Here is a 20,141-nt window from a genome sequence, read left to right on the forward strand (position 1 = left end):
CCTGTGAAACCATTGACTGCTCTTATAGTAAAATCTCATTCCTCATCACTGCTCCCATCGTTTTGGCTCTGGTTTCTCTGGAGCTTTTCAAAGCCATCTTTGGGCCAGGGTCAACCTAGATAACATGTAAATAATTAATCGTTTAAATAAATAACCTGCTGTCTGCAAACAGCCCCTCACTCGGTACCTGGGTTAATAAATATGTCACATAACACAGGAGCGGAGCACGGAACCTTGAGCTCCTATTGCCGGCCTTTGGGGGAAGAACAGTAGCAAGTGGTACTGCAAGTATGACAGTAGTATGGTACTGATAGGGGCAGTGGGATTGGAGCACCATTAAACTGCAGCCCCGCTACTATGTGGGAAGATGGCCCCGAGCGCAGGGAGCTTTGTGTGTAAATAGGAGAAATAAGGCAGGGAATGCTGGAAAAAGGAATGTTTGTGGGCACAGTGGGATGAGCAGTGAGCGCTGCATGGAGCATTCACCCTCCTGCAGGCACCTCTGGAAGCAGTCCCGTGTCTGCTGCTATTGGGGCAGCGTTTGCCCTAAAGGCTTCAGATTTGGCCCAATTAAAAATCACCATTCCAACGAGCAGCGAAACATCAAAGGCTCAGGGAAAACAAAATATGATCTGCAAAACACGACAGACACCACGGAGGGGTGAAGCTGCATGAAACCCACGTGGAGAAAGCACAGCAGCGGTGATTCCCACTGCCATTTTCGGTATTAAAGATACGAAACTCAATCCCTTGGGCACCACATCAACCAGGGGTAGCGGCCCCTCCATCACGCGGGGCGAGGGGCTGAAGTTCTGCGCGGTGTTTGCGCCCTCGCCGCATAGACGGAGGCTCAGCGCCTCGCCGCGCAGCAACCGCGCAACCCCCGCGCAACCGCCTCTCTCAGTTTTTCCGCGCGTGGGCCACCCTGCACGGCACGGAACAGCTCGGCACAGCCCAGCCCGGCGGCAGGAAGCGCGGGGGGAGCTGCGCCCACCCCATCCGCCTCGCAGGGAGCGGGCGGAGCCGCGCAGGGTCGGGGCAGCGCTTCCGCGGGGGTAAGCGGTGCGGGGCGCGGGGTGCGGGGAGCGGCTCCTCCCGGCCCTCGTGCCCCGGCTGTGATATTTGGGGGGGGTTGGAAACAATAGCGTGTATTTGCAGAAGGGGCCGTTGGGTGCGGGGCGGCTCGGCGCTGCACAGCGAGGGCTTTGTGGGGCGGCACACGCTGCCCTCTGTGCGCTTCCCCGCTCCGGGTGCGGTTTGCGCTGAGCGGCGGCGCTCGGACACGTTGTTAAAGTTGGCACCTGCGCGGCACTTGGTGCTGTGGTTTCGTTGTGCGTTGGAGCAGGGAGCAGATCTGAGCGGGGGTCACAGGGGGGAATCATTGAAGCTGGGGAGGAGGCTCTGGGGCTGTGCTCTGTGCTTGACGGGACTTTGTGCTGGGACAAACCTTCTGTCCTCCTCCCAGACGTGCCATGGACATGGCCGGCCACAGCCTGCTCCTGCTCCAGCAGCTGAACATGCAGCGGGAGTTCGGCTTCCTGTGCGACTGCACAGTTGCCATTGGAGATGTTTACTTCAAAGCCCACAGAGCGGTGCTCGCTGCTTTCTCAAACTATTTTAAGATGATATTTATCCATCAGACAAGGTAAGGATGCGCAGCTCTCTCTCTATCTCCTTACTGCTCTCCTCGGCTTGCTGCTTTTTCCTCTTTCTAAAGGAGTTGCAATCTCAAAGAGCACAAGTGGGGATGTTATGTGGCCTGAGATGTTTTCCTAACCTGGCCTGCATCTCAGTTCCTGCACAGCCTGCCCAGCACCGGCGCTGCCATGGCCTCAGGAACTGCTCCAGGACAAAGCCGATCCCATGGGGCTCAGGCAGTTTTCTGGCTCAGCTGGATCTCTCCTGACAGGATCTGTGGGCTCGAGGCAGTCATGGAGCCATGGCCTTATCTTTTTGCTGCACTTCAGTGTCTGCAGATAAGGGCCAGGACTGTGAGCATCCACTTATTCCAGTCTCCTATCTGGATGCTTCACCTGACCGTACCCAGGGCAGTTCTGCAGGTATAGGGAAGTTGGCTCTGAGCCCTAACCTCGCCTCTGAACTGCAGCGATGGATTAAGCCCTTCTGTGTTCCCCCTGCTGCCCATGGCAGTGAGCTCCTGGCCTCCAGCACCACCACAGGGAAGTCATCACAGGGTTGGAAGGGAACTCTGGAGATCCCCCAGCCCAGCCCCCTGCTAAAGCAGTTCTTGACAGTAGGTTGAAGAGGAAGGCATCCGGGAAGGCTTTGAATATCTGCAGAGAAGGTGACTGCATCGCCTCTCTGGGCAGCCTGTTCCTCATGTTCAAATGGAACTAACAGTTTGTGAGCGTTGCCCCTTGTCCTGTCACTGGGCACCACCAAAAAGAGCCTGGCCCCATCCACTTGACTCCTGCCCTTTAGATATTTATAAGCATTGATAAGATCCCCTCTCAGTCTTCTCTTCTCCAGGCTGAACAGTCCCAGAGCTCTCAGCCCTTCCCACAGGGGCAATGCTGCAGGCCCCAATCCTCCCTTTGCTTGGAAGTGAGAGACAAGTGAACTTCAATAGCAATAGGAGTTGTTTGCTGACACTTAGGTGCAAAGCTCGTAAAGATTACATGGCAGCAGCAGCTGGATTTATTACCTGAGTGCATAAACACTCTGTGCCTCCTGAGGGTGGCACACATGGCCAGGAGCCATCACAGGTGGGGCAGACGAAGGCTGGCAGTGCCCACAGTCCTTCACCACAGCTCTGTGCACTGTCATTGCGATCACCCAGATACACAGAATCATTTGAGTTGGAAGAGACCCTTAAAAGCCATCTTGTCCAACTCCCCTGCAATGAACAGGGACGCCTACAGCTCCATTAGGTGCTCAGAGCCCCATCCATACACAAACACACGCTGAGCACTGCTGTGCACAGAAGGCAGCCATGCTCCTTCAGGCCTTGGCAAGGAGCACTGTCCGTCATGGACCTGCAGCCAGGCGGCAGCGCCTATGTTCTGCAAGCCAATGACGGTGCAGATGAATGGGCAGATAATGGGTCAGGGCTGTAATTTGGAGTCAACGATGTGCTTAATCATCTTCTTGTTTCAGTGAGTGCATAAAGATTCAGCCCGCAGACATCCAGCCGGACATTTTCAGCTACCTCCTGCACATCATGTACACTGGGAAGGGCCCAAAGCAGGCAGTCAGCCAGAGCCGGCTGGAGGAAGGCATCCGCTTCTTGCACGCCGACCACCTTTCCCACCTCGCTGTCGAGATGAACCAGGCCTTTCCCTCCGAGGCCGTGCAGTCCTCAAACCTCTATGGGATCCAGATCTCCACAGCGCACAAAGCAGCAAAGGAACGGCCGGGCGCCAAGGAGACGCTGGGCAGTGCGGGGGGCCGACCTTCTGCCCCAGCTGAGCACCCACAGCTGCAGCTCTCCCTTGCCATCGGCCTGGACGACAGCAGCCGCGAGCAGCCCGGCACACACCCCACAGCCCAGCCCGCAGTGCTGGCCAGGCCGGCGGAGGAGTTGCCGAAGCTTTCAGTCTCCATCAAGCAGGAGAAGTGCGAGGCTGAGCCTGTGGTGTCCCAGAGCTGTAGCCCTCCTTCCCCAGACAGAGCAAACCCCATCCTTGCCAAGGCCAACCTCAGGGTGCACCTGTGTCACTACTGTGGGGAGCGCTTTGACTCGCGGGCTGGGCTGCGGGAGCACCTGCACACCCATGTTTCAGGCTCACTGCCCTTTGGTGTGCCGGCTTCCATCTTGGAGAGTGGTGGGCTCGGCGAGGTGCAGCCCCTGACAGAGGGCAGGGAGGGCGGGCAGCGCCTCGGGGCCTTCCTCCTCAGGGAGGAGGAGAACCCACTGGAGCACCCGGTCTGTGGTGAGCTTGAGCCCCTGCAGATTGGGCAGCTCTCCCTCATCTCAAAGGACCACGAGCCAGTGGAGCTGAACTGTAACTTTTCCTTCTCAAGAAAGAGAAAACTGGGCTGCACTGTCTGCGGCCGCACGTTTTTCCGTAAGAGCCAGCTGCTGGAGCACATGTACGCACACCGCGGGAAGCAGCCCAAGCACGGCCGCAGCCCACGGCTGGAGAGTCCCCTCACCCCCAGATTCCGGCCCTACGGTGACAGCGATGGTGTGGGGAAGAGTTCAAGCTTGTCCCAGGATCACTTGGATGAGTGTTTACTGGAGTCTGATCTCGTCCGGGAAAGCGTGGATACGATCCTGGTAGAGTAGTTCTCCCTGTTCAGCCATTGGACACTGTGTTAGGGGCATATTCTGTGCACTGAGCTGCCAGAACTGACTGTTGCCCTCTCACTGAGCTAGCTGTGAAGAACGGTGTGTTTGGTTTGTGTGTTTACTTTTTTTACCTCTCTAACTTTTAAACTCAAGCTAATTCAACTCCAAGTCCTTGGAAGCCTCCGTGTGACTCAGTGACATTTTCATAACTGTGAACTTGTTCTTGCCCTGCTTTACTGGAGTTCATATCGTGTTGCTGGGTGTGAGGTTTACACATCCCCTAATACATGGGGTGGCATCAAGGGCTGTTTGTAGCCTATAAAACTGGATCTAGATGGAGGGAAATGTAGAGTGAAATATGTATTTATTGTTCTTCCCAAATAGTTTGGTTTTACTTAAAATAAATGAGGAGATAAGTCCCAAAGTTTGTGTTTATAACTGCAGTTAATAAATCTCTGCATAAATGCACGTGGGAGCCATAAGGCTCATCTTCTCAAGGGAATTGGTGGCAACCTTGACTTCAACAGGCCCTAGAGTTTTCATCAAATGAATTGCTAACATTTATTTACATGTTGCTTACATAATTAGTAGCTGGACTTGACAATCCTTTTGGGTCCCTTCCAACTCAGGATATTCTATGATTCTACTCTGAGACGTGCTCAAGGGCTTCGCATGGATTTTCCTCTTTCATGTTCCTCCCTCCCCAGTTGCTGCTGCATGAACAAGATGTGCATTGATGCCTCTCTGTGGTCAGCTCCCATTACTGGACCTTCTGAGCACCAAGGGATGGGAGCTGTGAGGGAACGTCCACTCATGGAGCTCCTGAGTAACACATCCTAACAATCCTTTCATTACTCTGTTTCTGAAACCCAAGAGAGGGTTTAAAATTGTACATGTTCCTCTTGTGTTTTATCCCTCTGAAGTTTTCCACCAGAGGTAGCCATGCTTCCCACCAGTTGAGTTCGAATCCAACCCATCCCAACACTGCTGTACGTATGGCATTGAGGTTCCTCCTGCAGTGAGAAGCTGGGCCTGGTGAGCTGCTTCAGTAACCCCAGGCCCCGTTACTCATTACACATCCACCAGCCCCTGTGGAATTGAGTCATTGTATAGGAAAGGAGGCTCTGAACAATGGTGAGAACTGTTTGCTGTCAATGTGCCCAGTTAACATCTCTTTGTAGCCAGGACCCTCAAGCTGTCATCTCATTCTGGAGCAGGATCTGGAATGAAACCACTGCTGCATTTAGAGCCTGTGGAGGCCATTGTGAGGGTGGCTGCTGGTCAGGGAGCTGAGCACTGCAGGGGATGGAGCAGCCGCCAAGTTGTGTTTTAAGACAAAGGGAAAAACCAAACAGGCCCTGAGCTTGAGTGGGTGCTGTGAGGAGCTGCTCTGCCCACTGAGTGTGCCCGTCGGGGTGCTGGGATCGCTCTGGTGGGGCTGCAGTTGGGTTGGGTGGAAAAAGGGGTTTTGTTGAGTGAAACAATGAAACCCTCCCAACAAACAGGCCCTCGGGTCCAGCCGCTCACAGATGCGGTCCATGAAGTTCAGCGGGATGGCTAAAATATGGAGTGTTGTGATAATTTCCTATTCAGGTTCATGTGTTTGCTTCCAGCCCCATTAGGAGCACAAAGGAGCATCTGCTGGGTAGGGACAGAGCTGTGCGAGAGAAGTAGAAGCTGCAGAAACAAGCTGAAAGTGACAGTTTTTAGACAGTGGAGCAGTCCATGGGCACTTGGTGACATCAGCAAGATCTCTAACTCATCTGAACTTGTTTGTGTTGAGAGTCAATGGCCCTTGATGTATTCACATGTCCTGCAGAGATCAGCAGGACAGATAAACCCGTGGTAGGGATGCTTTAAACAAAGGGCAGTCAACAAAGGGCTCAGTATTGGGGACAACAGGAAATGGTGGTTTGGGTTTTTTTTTTCCTACTTTTTGGCCATTAAAAGGCAGCTTCAGTGAAGGCAGTGAGCTGGGTCAGAAGCGATGTCCATCAGTGTGTCAGCTGTGGTGTGTGCACACCTATTGCGGGAGCACCTCTGCATAGCACTACTGTTCTATCTCAGCCAGCACTTTGCTCAGCACAGCTCTGATATTTATTACCATTGCTCCCCCTTTTAGGGTGTTTGTGGCATTGAACATCTGCGGCATCTAATATCAGTGAAAGGCACTTTCTCATTGTTTGCAGCAGAAGAAATGTATTTTCAGCATTTTTCTTCTGAAAGTGTTAAAGCGCTGTTATATTTAAAGCAGCAGAAGAAGCTGGAGAGACAGAACTGCACACTGCAACCTCCCCTTGCAGGCATCACTTGCTCTCAGCCTTAGAAAATCATAGAAAATCATTTTGGAAGGCAGCTCCATCTTCTAAGCAAGAACAGCAGCTGCTCCTGGGCACATAGGAAGAGGTTTTACCCTTGTATGTAGAACACACTTGGGTTATTGTATACTTAACTCTGAGGCAGGGGCATGCTGGAAAAATCTGCCTGATATGTACAGCTGGGAAAAATGAAAGCTTTGTCCCTGTATGCAGGATAATGATCCTGGTAATTCCTTTCAGTTGCCTGTGACTGGTCAATCAATTCACATGAGCTTAGGCAAAGGCTGAACATGTTGCCCATAGAGGTGGTGGATGCTCCATCCCTGCAGACACCCAAGGTCAGGCTGGAAAGGGCTCTGAGCACCTGATGGAGCTGTGGGTGTCCCTGTTCATTGCAGTGGAAGTTGGACCAGATGGCCTTTGAGAGCTCCTTCCAGCTCAAACGGTTCTATCATTCTGTGATTCTAAAGACCTGGAGTGATGCCTGGAAGCTTGTAAGAGCTCTGGGGATGCCCAAAGCTTTGACAAAGCAGGAGCATGAAAGGGCCTTGGCTATGGCCTCATGCACTGCAGCAGGCGAGCGCTGAGCCTTGTCCCAAAGCATTATCGCAGAGTGCTCCTCTGGTGCCTGTTAGCCTTGGGGATGCCATCAGGTGCTGCAGTGAGACATCATTTCCATAGGTAGTTGAGTGCTATTGATCAGTGCATGAGCTGGAAGGGATCCTTAGAGGTCATCTGTTCTGATCCCCCTGTAATGAACACGGACGCCTAGAGCCAGGGGGAGCGATGCTGGCTGCCAGGAGGTGACGCAGCCTCTCTCTGCTCCTTTGTTCCGGGCAGAACAACAACCATAATAACCCCCATCCTTCAGCTCAGTGGGCTGCCTGCACAGTGCCTTGCAGCAGGGCCACAGGGCACTGGGACACAGCCCCCGCAGTGGGAGAACTGACAGCAGGAAGTGCATTGTGAACTCGGAGCACTGAACGTGAGAGTGGAAATAAACCATGAAACGCTGCTCTCATGAGCTTGCTGGAAAGAGCGTTAATGCTGGTAATGAATAGTTCTCAAATACGTTGGAGGTGGAAGGTGTAAATTGAGTGCAGGCAAAGCTTTCAGAAGTGCAGTGAAAACCATCAGCACATGCAATTCAATCTTATTTCCCATTTCATTTCCATGTTCCATAAGCAGGCGCAGGCTTCAGGCCATTGGCTCCCAGTGGCCCAGGAGGAGCTTCATCCTCAGCTCATCACATCCCTCCCACGGGCAGCAGCCAGCAGCACGATGTGACACACCGCCGTGCTCAGCTCCAGCTTTGCTGCTGTGTAAGGAGCTGACAGGCTTCTCTTCTCTGCTCCTGCCAAAATGGAGCAGTCCGAGTAGGCGTCCTGGCGGTCCAGCACTAGGATAAGCTATTCTGAGCCAAAAAGAAATGGGAGGAAAAAGCGAATGAAGCCCTAAATGGCACACCAGTAAGGTATTTACAGTTGGAGAGATGTCAGGACTGAATTCACTGAAAGGCAATCACAGCACATGTGGGATTTGCATGTTTCATTAAGAAGCAGTAATGTCGCAGCTTCAAAGGCAGCCTAATAGCGGAAACGCTTCCATGAAATATTCTAACGCAGACACCTCCACCCTCAAAACAAAGCACAGCACAGCACCTCAGTGACTCAGTTCCACCTGGGCTAAATTGTCCTGGAGAACCAATGTAGCTGCTGCCAAGGTCAAACTTATGGGGTGATGGGAGCTGTACTCAGCTCTAGCAGGGGATGATGCCTTCATCCCACTCATTTGAGTTGCAAAAGGGTTTTTCTTAGTGTCTCTCCCTTTTGTATGCAGCGTGTTTGTCAATTCATACGTGGCAGCAGCAGTTTGTAAGTGGTGGTTTGGGGGTATTTTTCACTGAGATCCACTTCCCAGCTAAACGGACTTTTGAGTTCATCACAGAACAGCCCCATCGTTAGCAGAGAACGAGCTGCAAAAAAGGAACATGACAACAGTGCCTCCCAAAAATGCTGATCTATACTACTCCTTAAATAACCATACAAGCAATAACATCCTCTGATTAGTTAAACAAAAACACATTTAATGTAAAGATTGTATCTGGCTGCAAATTAAATACTTCATTATTGTAATACCACCCAACAAGAGCTAACAAGAACTGTTTCTCTGGGAAACGAAACTGCAGATGTAAAAGAATAGTGAAGCAAATTATTTAAATCAATCTGTTCCCTTGGAGCGTTTCGTTATTTTGAGTCACAGATGTGGAAGTCCTCTATGTACAGGAAGAACAATAGGATGGCTTTGCTGGTCCACCAGCATGGTCCCACTTCCACCCATCACTCCCAAGCACAGAATTCCCATGTACTATATGAGCTTGTCCAATTTATTCTGGGCACGTGTGACATAACCCTTGGATTTTCATTTGGCATAAGCACACGTGTGAAAACATCCATCATTTATGCAGGGAAAGCATCAGTTCCAGTGCTGGGTTCCCACTTGCTGTAGTCCCTCCAGCAAGGAGGGACTGCTGGGCTTCACTGCACACCATGGTGCCCCTAAGCAAAGCATGGGCAGAGGACTTGTTGAACAGAAAGCTGAGCGATCCATGCCAGAAGTGCTGGAAACATGTGGGAAAGAAAGCAGCAGTGCAGACTGTGGGGTGAGCAGGGGAACTAATTAATTCATTACGATGCAGCTACAAAGCAACACTTCCATATCCAAGAGGGGCAGCAGAGCGATGAGGAGGCAGATGGCCCAGAGGCAACTCCATCCAGCCAGAGCCAAAGTATGGCAAAGTATGCACTGTGCCCCTTTCTTACAGCTGTGAGGAGGAAACAGTCCTGAACCCACTCCAGTGCTCTTGTGCAGTCAAGCAGCTTCTCTAAACACTTCTGTTCCAAGAGTACAGTTCCTGTTGTTCATTAATGTCCATCTCTCTCATTGTAATGAGGGAGCAGAGAGTCTTAATTAAGTCATTAATAGACGTTAGAAGTCTCTGTTTTGTTCTGCAAACCTGAAAGAATAATCAGTATTAATACAATTTAAAATGTATGTTTTTTCCAACTTTTTAATATGCTGTAAAGTGCCTCAAGTCCTTAGGAGCATCACACGCTGGGAGCTTGGGCTGGTTCAATTGCTGAGCCAGATGAGATCTGCCATCCTTCATAAATGCCCACTGGAGTCTGTGGGCTTTCAGGAATCTGCGAGTGGAAAAGACAGGGCAGCAACCAGAAGGAAACCTTATTTAAGGAAAAAACATGCAGGAAGAGTGAGTCTTAAAACATCTCAGGTCTGTTAACATGAAGGCCTCTCATATGGCCACTGGGAAATGCTATACATTACTGGATGGCACAGTGGGTTATCAGCTCTGGTGCAAAATCTCTCTGCCCAGTTAATCACAAGCCAAGAAAACAAGAGGTACACTGAACTTTAATGAACTAATTGCAAGTTACACATATAGGTGTACAGAACAGAGGGAAAATGGCTATGGAAAGGATGCAAACACAGCCCTGGGTACAGAGCAGCTGCCAGTCCTGCAGGCTCTGGGCTGGACCCACACACTGCTGCTCTTCTCTCTCCATTGCAAGGGGTGCCTCTTCCTGCAATGAACTATTTTCTGTTCTGAAGTAACATTAAATCCTCCCCAAACTGCTCAGCATATAGATAGGAGACAGCGGCCTGGCCACCCTCTGTGAGAACCCAGGGGTGCCCCTGCAACCAAGGCATGGAGATGCTGCAGCCCTCAGCACCAACCCATCCCAGTGCCCACACAGCCCACAGCACAGCTCCAGCACAAACACAGACTTTCCCAGGTGCTGCAGCAGCTCCAAAGCTACACATAGTCCTTAAAAAGCCCCTTTCAAAATGATGGCAAAATGCCTGAAAGGAACAAAAGGAAGAGCAAAGCCATTAATATACACGCTGAATTATTGATAGCATTAAAGAAATTCACAGAAAAAAGAAGTCAGTCTGATTTTTCCCAAGTTTAACGTGCTCAGAAAGACACCGTGGCACTCACTGCTGGTATTCCTCTGGTTACAGCAGAGATCCTTTCTCAAAGTTCAAAGCGTGGTTGTGCACCGGGTTCTTGGAGTGCTGTCAGCCCTGGTGTTCTAACAGCGCTGAGCAGAAAACCTCCATGTCCCCACTGTGGTCACTGAGCAGTTGTGGGGGGGGTGGGGAGGGCAGCTATTTCTGTACGGGCTGAGAACGGTGCAGGAGAACTTTCTCAGCAGAAAAGGCAGACTTTCACAGAGCAGTGTGTAAATCCCAACCGTGCAGCTGCAATCCCACATTATCAAAAGGCCCCTTTCTTCCAGAGGGCTGGCAGTGAGAGGCGATGTGTGCCCGCATGCACCACGTGTGCACACACGCTGCATGCACACATCCTTCCCAGAGCAGTTTGTACTTTTCTGACAGCAGTCGGCCCGTCTGGGTGTTCTGTGGCAGTGTCCCCAGCCCTCATGTCTGGGTTTTCCCTGAGGACTTTGTTGAGATGGCTCTGGTGTTCAGGGTGCGTTTTGGACCAACCACCATGGAGCCAGCTGGGATTTCTGCTGGGGGTCTCTGCGAAATGAAAGGATGGATGGACACATGGACACACCCAGCTACCAAATCCCCTCCCAACACGGAGCAATTCCACGGCCTGCAGCACATCTTTGCTACTATGCTATTTCAACACCAAGGCAAGAGTTGACTGCATGCAGCGCACTGCTATCTATATTACATGCCACACTTTTAAAAACAAACAAACAAACAACAAAACAACACCATATCCAAGGGTAGATTCACCATGGCAGACAAAAGAAGGCAAGGCCAGGGGCTCCCCGTGGCCAGCGTGTTCCAGCCTGGCTCTCATCACTACGGGGAGACCTGTGCTCAGCGGTGCAATGGACCCCAGCAGACAAAGTGAGGACACGTTCTTGATGTTTGTGCAGCCTGAATTCAGCAAGGGGAGCTGATGCTGTACCGCAGTGTTTGGGTGATATACAGGCTGCTTCTGACAAGGGGGTAAGCAGGAGGAGTAGGCTGGGGTCATAGGCTGGCCAGAACGTGCTGCTCACTGCACCCACTCAATTCCACCTAATGGGACTTCAGACCAAGGTTTCCTACACCTCCAAATGCAATGCTGACTGCTTGGCGCTGATGCCATTAATTGCACATCTCAGCCCCTTCCCCCTCCCTTGCACCCACTGAGCAAACCTCCAGCTGTGCTCAACAGGCACTGAACCGAACCCAGTGGTGGGAGGTTGCTTGCTGCCTGCAGGGCCTCTTCATAAAAGCACATTAACATTTACACCACTAAGAGCAGGGAAGTCTGGAATGGAAGACAGCAGAAACATGGCCTCAACAGTAAATGAAAAACACTGCAACACTTGCACTTTCCTGCAGCCAGGCCTAGTGCACTTGCTGTGCCCAGCAGGGCCTGTCCCATGCCCTAGCACCAGTTTCATACACACAAACACACACACAACTTCACTGGCATGCAGAGCTAACTAAGCAGTGGCCTCCAGAGCCCTCTTGCTCCCCTCCTCTGGCCAAAGTACCTTGCGATCACCCTAATCCGGGGACATTATCACCCTCACAGAAAACTGTTGTGTTTATTCTGTTCCAGAGCCATCTCGTTGACCAGCTGCTCTATGGACGACTGGATGGCCGCCTTCACAAGAGAAGACGCTGTTTCTATGAGGAGCAATTCATACTGATCCGAAGTCCTGTGTCCCTGGTCGCCCAGACCTTTCTCTTCAACCACAGCACCACTGCCAGCCCCAGGGCCTTCTTTTTGACCAAAATCAAAGCTCCCACTGGACTTTTTATTCCCTTTTTGCTTATTGTGGTGTAAAACCGGGGATGGCTCATAGGCCTGATCAGAATCAGCATCATCAGAGTCCATAGCTTCAGTGATGGTGATGACGATGCCAACGGCAGTGCCCATGTTGACTTCTGGTTTCTCGTGACGGCTGGAGCTGCTCTGCACACTCGTTGTATCATCCTTAGACACTGATGGGCTGAAATCCGTTGTGGTCTCCTCAGATCTGCACTCCTCAGGGAGATCAGTGTTCCTCTCCGACTCATCCCTCTCAGGAAGCTCTTTGCAGATGGCGGCTATTTCCTGAAGCTTGGTGATTTCAGGGGTGCCGTTGGGTTGATCTGTGGAAACTGGTGCCTCAGGAGTGACTTCCCTCTCTTCCACTTGTGCTGCAGATTGGTGTGGACTCCCCTCAGTCGGCTTTTCCTGCACTGGCTCATTGACAGGCTCCAAACTGGTTATTTCTGACCGAGTGATGCACTCTGTGTGTTCAGCCACATCAGGCCTGGGCTCTCCTGAGGGTTCACTCCTCCCATCAGCATCAGCACCTTCCGCTGACATGTCCTGGTCCTCTGCGAGGAGTGGACTGAGGGCTTCAGCGCTGCCACATGGCTCTGCTGGGGCCTGGTCCTCTGCAGGGAGCGGGCTGAGGGACTCAGCCTTGTCACAGGGCTCTGCTGGGGCTGAGTTTTGTGCAGGGAGCAGACCAAGGGACTTGGCCTTGTCACAGGGCTCTGCAGGAGTCATGTCCTCTGCAGGGAGCGAGCTTAGGGCTTCAGCGCTGCCACATGGCTCTGCTGGGGCCTGGTCCTCTGCAGGGAGTGGTCCGAGGGGCTCAGTCTTGTCACAGGGTTCTGCAGGGGCCAAGTTTTGTGCAGGGTGCAGACTGAGGGACTCAGCCTTGTCACAGGGCTCTACAGGGGCCTGGTCCTCTGCAGGGAGCGGACTGAGGGGCTCCGTCTTGTCACAGGACTCTACAGGAGCCATGACCTCTGCGGGGAGTGGACTGAGGGACTCAGCCTTGTCACAGGGCTCTGCAGGGGCCGAGTTTTGCGCAGGGAGAGGAGTGAGGGTCTCAGCCTTGTTGCAGGGCCCTATAGGGGCCATGTCCTCTGCAGGGAGAGGAGTGATGGACTCAGCCTTGTCACAGGGCTCTGCTGGTGCCATGTCCTCTGCAGGGAGTGGGCTGAGGGACTCGGCCTTGTCACAGGGCTCTGTAGGGGCCGAGTTTTGTGCAGGGAGCAGACTGAGGGTCTCAGCCTTGTTGCAGGGCTCTACAGGGGCCATGTCCTCTGCAGGGAGCGGGCTGAGGGACTCAGCCTTGTCACAGGGCTCTTCAGGGGCCATGTCCTCCAGCTCTTCAATGGCTTTATTCAAAATGCCCATCACTTCATTTGCTTGGGCACTGTCCTCTGACTCCTCCACCACCTCTGAGGGGCTGGGCTTTTTCTTGCCTCTCAAGAAGCGCACACAGGGCATCTTCACCCCTGAGCCGGCCTTTTTCCTTGGAAGACCTTGTGCACAGCTCTCCTCCGCATCCATCTCCAGCTGCACCTGGGAATCAGAGGACACCTTCTTCCGCGAAGAGGATTTCTGCCCTCTCCGAGGCTTTGTGAGACTTTTGAGAGCTGCCCAGGCTCCTCTGGAGGGTCGCAATTCAGAAGCTTTTGCCTCCCCTGGGTCTGTGCTGATACATTGATTTTTCTCCTCTGAGGCTGCAGAAGCTCCCCCACATGTTTCTTTCATTGTTGTCCTCTTCTTCCGCTTCTTAAAGCAGAGCATGGAGGGTTTTTCTGCCTGTTCTTCCAATGGGGGGCACGGTGTTCCTGCACTAGGAGTCTCCAGCTCACTTGGGTTCTCCATGTGTATTTCCTTAGCTGCCTTTGCCATATTTGTACCTCTCCTCCGTCTGTGTACTGACTTTCTTATTAATGCATAGAAGCTGCAGAGATGCTCAAATGGCTTTTTCCCCCAGTTGTCCTCAAAACAACAGCAGTTGCTCTTTAACAAGTGGCAATGTGCAGAGCTGCTCCAATGAAGCCATTGCATCCACGTAATAACTCCCACTGCATTTTCTTACTGTCTTTCTTGTCTCTCCAAGGAGTTCCAGGCAGACTTGAAGAACCAGAGTTACTCTCACCTCTGGGATACCCCACTTCAGGTCGTGCTCCTCTAACAGTACACCACTGAACGGGCAGTCCGACCTTGGTTTTATTCCCCCAAAGGACGACAAGTCAAGCCAAGAGTTAACAACTTTTATTCAGCCCATGGACAGTTCGAAGGGAACGAGGAACTTGCTTGAAGCAACGTGGTGGCAGTGAGTGGAGGTGCTCTGCCCCCCAGTGCCAGCTCAGCTGCTGCTGTGCCTCAGATTCTGATCAGCTGCTGACACAGGTTGGGTGAGGTTTCCCTCCGAGCGTGTTTGATGCTCCCATCTCTGACCTGCAACACAGTGAACAAGTGGTAAGAAGCACAGAGCAAAAATCAAAGGATTGAGAAGTAATTCTGAGCAGAGTAATTCAGCCTGGGATGCTGACAAGGGACAGAAAAGCAGCTCTGCCTCCAGATACCAATATCCAAAGGCAAAATAAAGCCGCTATTATGCCAACTTAGCACTGTTCCAACACAGAAAACACTACTTTGCATGGCAGAAGTGGCTGTATTTTTTTTCTAATTGCTCATATTATGACAAATCTATATTACTCACACGCACATATATTTCCTGCTCCTACAGTTGGCTCCATCTTCCCCCACAGCTCCCAATGCACTCACACTCACAGCCCGGGAAATCACACCCGGAGACCGCCGATATTTTTATCTTTAATGCACCAGCTGCCAATATGCAATACAAGAGGAGGAATACAAAAGCGAAATCAAACAGCGAGAAGGAAGCACATCCACACTACGTGCACGCCTCCCATGGCAACCTCAATTAACACCACACGCGTCCATCAGCGCCGTCACCCTTGCAAAAATCAAAAGCACAAAGGGAACATCTGGGAAAGGAAGGCTCGCGACGCAGCCCAACTTCTCGTGGCCGTCCGGTGCCCCCCGGAGCTCCCCGGGTGCAGCAGAGCCGCGTGGCGGCGCCGTCCGGGTCTCCGTGCTACCGGAGCAGCTTCGGAGAACCTTGCGTTCCGTCTGCTGGTTCCGAAGCTGAAGATGCGCTCGGCGGCCACGTGGGAAAGACGAAGCGCGGCGTTCCGAGCTCACCGCAGCTCTGGACCCACCGTCCCGACAAGTCTGGGGGCGCTTCGTGGGCACTGGCACGGGGACCGCGAGCCGCCAAGCACCGCCGCTCCGCCCGCCCGCAGCCCTCCGAAGAGATGCACAGGCTGCTGAGCTCCCTCCCCGCTTCTCCGTGTCCCCGCTGCCCGTCCCCGCGGCTCCCCCCATCTCACCTGCGGTGCGGCCCGACCGCTGCTCTGCGCGGCCCCTGCGCGGCTGCGCTGCCGCCGCCCCCCGCCGCAGCCGCGCCCCCCGGGCCGCCTGGGAGGGCGCTGCCGGCAGCCCCCCGCCTCCCGCCCCCCGGCCGCGCAGCCCCTCCGCTCACGCAGCATCCCATCCCTCCCCCTGCACGGCATCCTGCCCCGTTCCCGGAGCACCGTCCCCTCTCCGCCTTCCTTCTCCGCGCAGATGCAACAACGGGAGATGCCAAGAGGGTCTTCCCAAAGGGCTGAGCCGCGGTTCGCAGCTTGAACGCCGGCTGCGAGATGAAACGCAGCCGGGAGGAAGGAACGGAGGGGATCCGTGGACCAGGTACAGCGTGCGATGGGAGCTCTGCTCCTGGCAGCGGCTTTTGTGCCGCCTGAAAACTGGCCGAGCCCGCTTGGGTCGCTGCAGGGGCCACACCTTTAAAGCGGGATTAAGGGCAGCCGGGTCCGGAGTTTAAGCAAAACCTCACCCGAAATACCTGACAAGGCGCCTCAGTCCATAGGGATCTTTTTTTCCTTCACACTTGCCAAAGTCTTACTTTAGAACTGCATCCCCAGCTGTTATGGTTGATGGGAGGGCCTCCAGGAAACGACTACAAGTGCAGCTGAAGAAGCACATGAAGCCGTGGTTGGTGCCGCCTGAACGTCCCCATTCATCCCAACGGGGAGCTCAGCGACGCCCACCGATATTGTAAGGATATTAATTGCTTTGCAGCACGTTGGCACATCACAGTGCAGGCGATGGAGCATACGTTGAGCCTGCAAGCGGCTTCCAGTGGAGGTTATCCTTACAAAAATACACCTTCTCCCTTCCTAAAAACCGGAGAAATTGTGTTCTTCTGGCTGAAATTTCAGCCTATAGAACAGAAGCACACATCAGGCAACCACAAGGAACTGTCATTTTCAAAGCTCCCCTATGAGACGTGTTTGCTGGCATTCATTTCATATAATAACCTTCATTTGGAAACGGCTCCTCTCCGGAGGGTTGGCAGTGGGTTCTGATTACAGTACAGTTCTCCATGAGAGCTAAGTGCTGGCCATCAGCACGAGGCCATTTCCCCTCACTCCAGGTGGAGGGGGGTACAGGCAGCAGTAATGTGCGCTACCTGCACAGCCAGCTCCAATCCATCCCCTCCGAAACCACCTTGCACAGAACTCAATTATTCTGTTGCTCCATGGGAGGACAGTAACACCAAGGAGCATGACACACAGGGGACAGATAACAGGGTAGAAGGCAGATAAGACTGAAAAGATCTGTATTGTTTCCTGGTGATGCGAGGCTCTCATTACAGCACAGCGAAAGGAATGGCCGTCACACCAGCTTAGGGGCTGGGCCTACGTATGGACTGCAGAGAACATACCTGCACCTAATTGGCTTTTTGCTCCAGGCAACAGGAAGGGAAGACAACCTTCCAGCTGTCAGTTAAAAGAAATGAAGCATTCTTTGTGTGCTGGGTGATGGGTCAAGAGCTAACAGCTGCCACACCTGGTCACAAACGAGCCAAGAAACCAACAACCCACCCAACTTATTTATGAATCAGTGCTGCACGTAGGGACTCTGGGAATACACTTCCCACCACATTTGAAGCACATAGCAGAAAAGCATTTGCCACTCATCTCTGGAGATGCTTGGGGCTATTTTTCCACTATTTGCCACCAGCCCTTAGGCTTTGCTGTCAGCTGTCCCCCACTGTTCAGTAAATCCATGTGGCTGTGCCATGGTGTTGCCTCACTGCACAGTGTGGACTAGAGACCTCCTGAACCGTCTTCTCTCAACCACATGTCTATGATCTCATGCTGAACTAAAAGGAGGCTAATCTTAGCATAAATTAGCACTTATCCCATCTTTCATAAGCATAAAATGAAGGTGGAACACAGAGCGCTTGCAGGAAAGCAGTGCAACAGGGAAGCTTCTGCAAGATGAGAGAACGAGGATTAAATGTAGGAACTGACAGCAGCCTTGGCAGCATCAGCTGTGGCAATCTGCTGCAAGGAGAGGCTCCACCAAGGTGCTGCAGGTGGATTTCCAGCCAGGCCTGCAGGGTGGTGCAGCAACAGGGGACACCCCTCCTGACCCCATGCAAGTGGTCTTTTTGTGCCCTGTTAATCCTGTTTGCCAGCGACTTCTCAGCCAAACACCATGGAGAAGAAAATGTGAGGAGGCTGTGAGTATCTCAACGTGCTTACGACAGTTCAAATTATTCCGTCTTTGCTTCTCTGACAACCAGGTAATTTTTATATATAATTATTCTCCCCTACTGAATAACTTGCTCTCTCTGTATTTAGTATCTGTGTACTACAGGTGAGTCCTTACACTGGTGCACACCTACACCACACCTCTCCCAGTTCTCACCAAAGTCAGAATGCTTTCACATTCAGTTTGGATGCAAGCAGATGGGCCTTGAAAGTCTATGGAGAAAGGAGAAGCCAAAAATATTCAGCTGTGAGCAGGGCAGTCAAACTTAATAAAGCTAGCATCTTAATTCAGATCTTCTGCAGTCAACTGCAAGTAAACTCAATCCACTGAATAATTCAGGCAGTTTATTTCCTATCGATGACACACTCCATCCAGGAAAGGAAACAAGACAGAACACACACACGGTGGTGCATTGCAGGCTACTTATTCCTGCAGTAACCACTTGTAATTGTCCATACTGGGACTTCTGCATTACCCAGTTAATCACAGGAATAAGTTCTCCTTCATTAATCTCAGCACATACATTAAAACCCAAAGAGCATTTGAAGTTTTTACCCTTTATTTGTATTAGTTAAAAATCTGGCAGCGACTCTATTCCTGTTACAAAATGATTTTGGGCCCGCTGACAAAGCCTACTACAAAGGACTCAATCACTGTTCACGTGGCTTCCGTTCACCCAAAAGGTACCTTAGAAAACAAGGCTTCTCAGTGGCCCAGCTGTAATTATTGCTGAACAAAAAGTGGTTCAAAGGACACTTCTGGCAGAAGCTGTGGGTACAGCCCAGAGATCCGGGTCTCCACAGACCAAACACCCAGTTTCCAGTAGTAAGAATTACAGCAGTCACAGCTGGGCTTTCTAAAAAAAAAATCAGGCATGGCTCAGGTGTCTGCAGGGGTAATTCACAGCAGAAGCCAGGGCGAACACTCCTGGTTAAGAAATGACAACAGGATTCTTCTTTGTTCCCTCTTTTAAAAGAAACTGATGTGATTTCATAGCACAGCAAATCCTCCCATGGTGTGAGAAATGGGATACAGAATTCAGGATGACAAGTAGGAATATCACAGTGTATGCGACTTCCCAAGACAATCTATGTCACAAAAACCCTACTGTTAAGACAGCTGGGTCCCAAGACTGTTACAAACAGGATTTATAATTATTAAAGTAATCTCACTGAATCAAGGTGAGATGGTACAAATATATCTTTTCTCCTCTTTGTGCTTGCTATCTTAATTAAAGTTGCAGTCCTTCAGCTGGCTGGACTTGATGATCCTGAAGGTCTTTTCCAACTGAAATGATTCTGTGGGTCTCAGAGATCACTAACCCCAAGCTTTTGTATTCTGCTCCAGCTCCAGCTATGAAGCAGGAATGTTGCACAGGAAATATACTTTATATGCTTAGTTTCAGCTAGCTCAGAACACGGTAGTTTAAGAATTATTACTGATTAGAAATAAGTGTTTTATCCTTTAACACTCTTTCCCCCCCCCACTTCTTGCACTGTATTCTCAGTCATATCTTGTTTTGACTTCACGAAAGGATCAGTGAATAGTTTCATTTACGTGACTCATCAGGTGTTCTTCTGGGAGCTAAAAAGAAAAATAAATTTAATTACTATTCAACAGTACTGTGGGCAACTTTCAGGCTGAAATATAATCACATGTTATTTGGAAACATACGGCATAATATGAAATTAGCTTAGCTCCATTATCCCAAGTTGAGAAATCAAACCCAAATATTGAAAGCCTTCTAACCTGAAGGTGGCACCTACCTTTGGTTACAAATCCTTTTCAGAAGAGCCCGTTCACTTCTCCCGACGTGGTGTCCAAGTCAATATCATAAAAGCTGGGTCTTGTAGGAAGTCCTGGCATAGTGCTCATCTGGATAACAAGAGATAAAGCACTAAGATGGAAGCAGCATAACCAAACAGAGGATATACTTATTATTACTGGGAGCTGTGTTAGCAACAGCCCATGCAGCGCCTCAGTTATGAGCATACGAGCTGGATGGTGGTCATACAACATGCTGAAGCACATCAGAAGAACCAGGAACTCCTAATTTAGCAGATTGACCAGTTCAGCCCAAGATTTGGCCAAGCACTTGAGCACCCAGCTGGAGGATCAACTGTTACAT

General features: G+C 51.5%; 3 protein-coding genes across 6 annotated transcripts in view; 1 reads left to right on the top strand and 2 right to left on the bottom strand.

The window, feature by feature from the left end:
• The first annotated feature begins 958 nt into the window (after positions 1-958).
• On the top strand, positions 959-4,676 carry ZBTB25 (zinc finger and BTB domain containing 25). Its single transcript, XM_015865470.1, has 3 exons — positions 959-1,055; positions 1,466-1,645; positions 3,118-4,676. Exons 2-3 carry the CDS (start codon positions 1,473-1,475, stop codon positions 4,247-4,249), a joined length of 1,305 nt encoding a protein of 434 aa, XP_015720956.1. The 5' UTR covers positions 959-1,055; positions 1,466-1,472; the 3' UTR covers positions 4,250-4,676.
• A 3,898-nt stretch (positions 4,677-8,574) lies between these two features.
• Positions 8,575-17,952, bottom strand: AKAP5 (A-kinase anchoring protein 5). Of its 4 annotated transcripts, none has more exons than XM_015865462.2 (2): positions 16,356-17,952; positions 8,575-14,824 (listed from the first exon to the last, which is right to left on the bottom strand). In XM_015865462.2, exon 2 carries the CDS (start codon positions 14,429-14,431, stop codon positions 12,155-12,157), a length of 2,277 nt encoding a protein of 758 aa, XP_015720948.1. In that variant the 5' UTR covers positions 14,432-14,824; positions 16,356-17,952; the 3' UTR covers positions 8,575-12,154. The 4 variants fall into 4 exon arrangements, with proteins under 4 accessions (XP_015720948.1, XP_015720946.1, XP_015720945.1 ...); XM_015865460.2 differs by having other exon boundaries at positions 16,296-17,952; XM_015865459.1 differs by lacking the exon at positions 16,356-17,952 and adding an exon at positions 15,784-15,845.
• Positions 17,953-18,554: 602 nt separating this feature from the next.
• Positions 18,555-20,141, bottom strand: part of MTHFD1 (methylenetetrahydrofolate dehydrogenase, cyclohydrolase and formyltetrahydrofolate synthetase 1) — a 33,248-nt gene continuing 31,661 nt past the window's right edge. The window contains exons 27-28 of the mRNA XM_015865471.2: positions 19,780-19,888; positions 18,555-19,597 (exon numbers count right to left, since the gene is read on the bottom strand). Of these exons, the coding sequence (XP_015720957.1) occupies positions 19,799-19,888 (90 nt within the window). The 3' untranslated portion in view covers positions 18,555-19,597; positions 19,780-19,798. The remainder of the gene's footprint in view (positions 19,598-19,779; positions 19,889-20,141) is intronic.

The sequence above is a fragment of the Coturnix japonica genome, chromosome 5 (genome assembly GCF_001577835.2).
Source record: "Coturnix japonica isolate 7356 chromosome 5, Coturnix japonica 2.1, whole genome shotgun sequence".
Taxonomy (NCBI): Eukaryota; Metazoa; Chordata; class Aves; order Galliformes; family Phasianidae; genus Coturnix; species Coturnix japonica.

Coding starts and splice junctions, on each gene's coding strand:
- AKAP5 (XM_015865462.2), bottom strand. CDS start 14,431: ATGCAATGGCTTCATTGGAGCAGCTCTGCACATTGCCACTTGTTAAAG.
- ZBTB25 (XM_015865470.1), top strand. CDS start 1,473: ATGGACATGGCCGGCCACAGCCTGCTCCTGCTCCAGCAGCTGAACATG. Junction 1,646..3,117: donor ATATTTATCCATCAGACAAG/GTAAGGATGCGC, acceptor TTCTTGTTTCAG/TGAGTGCATAAAGATTCAGC.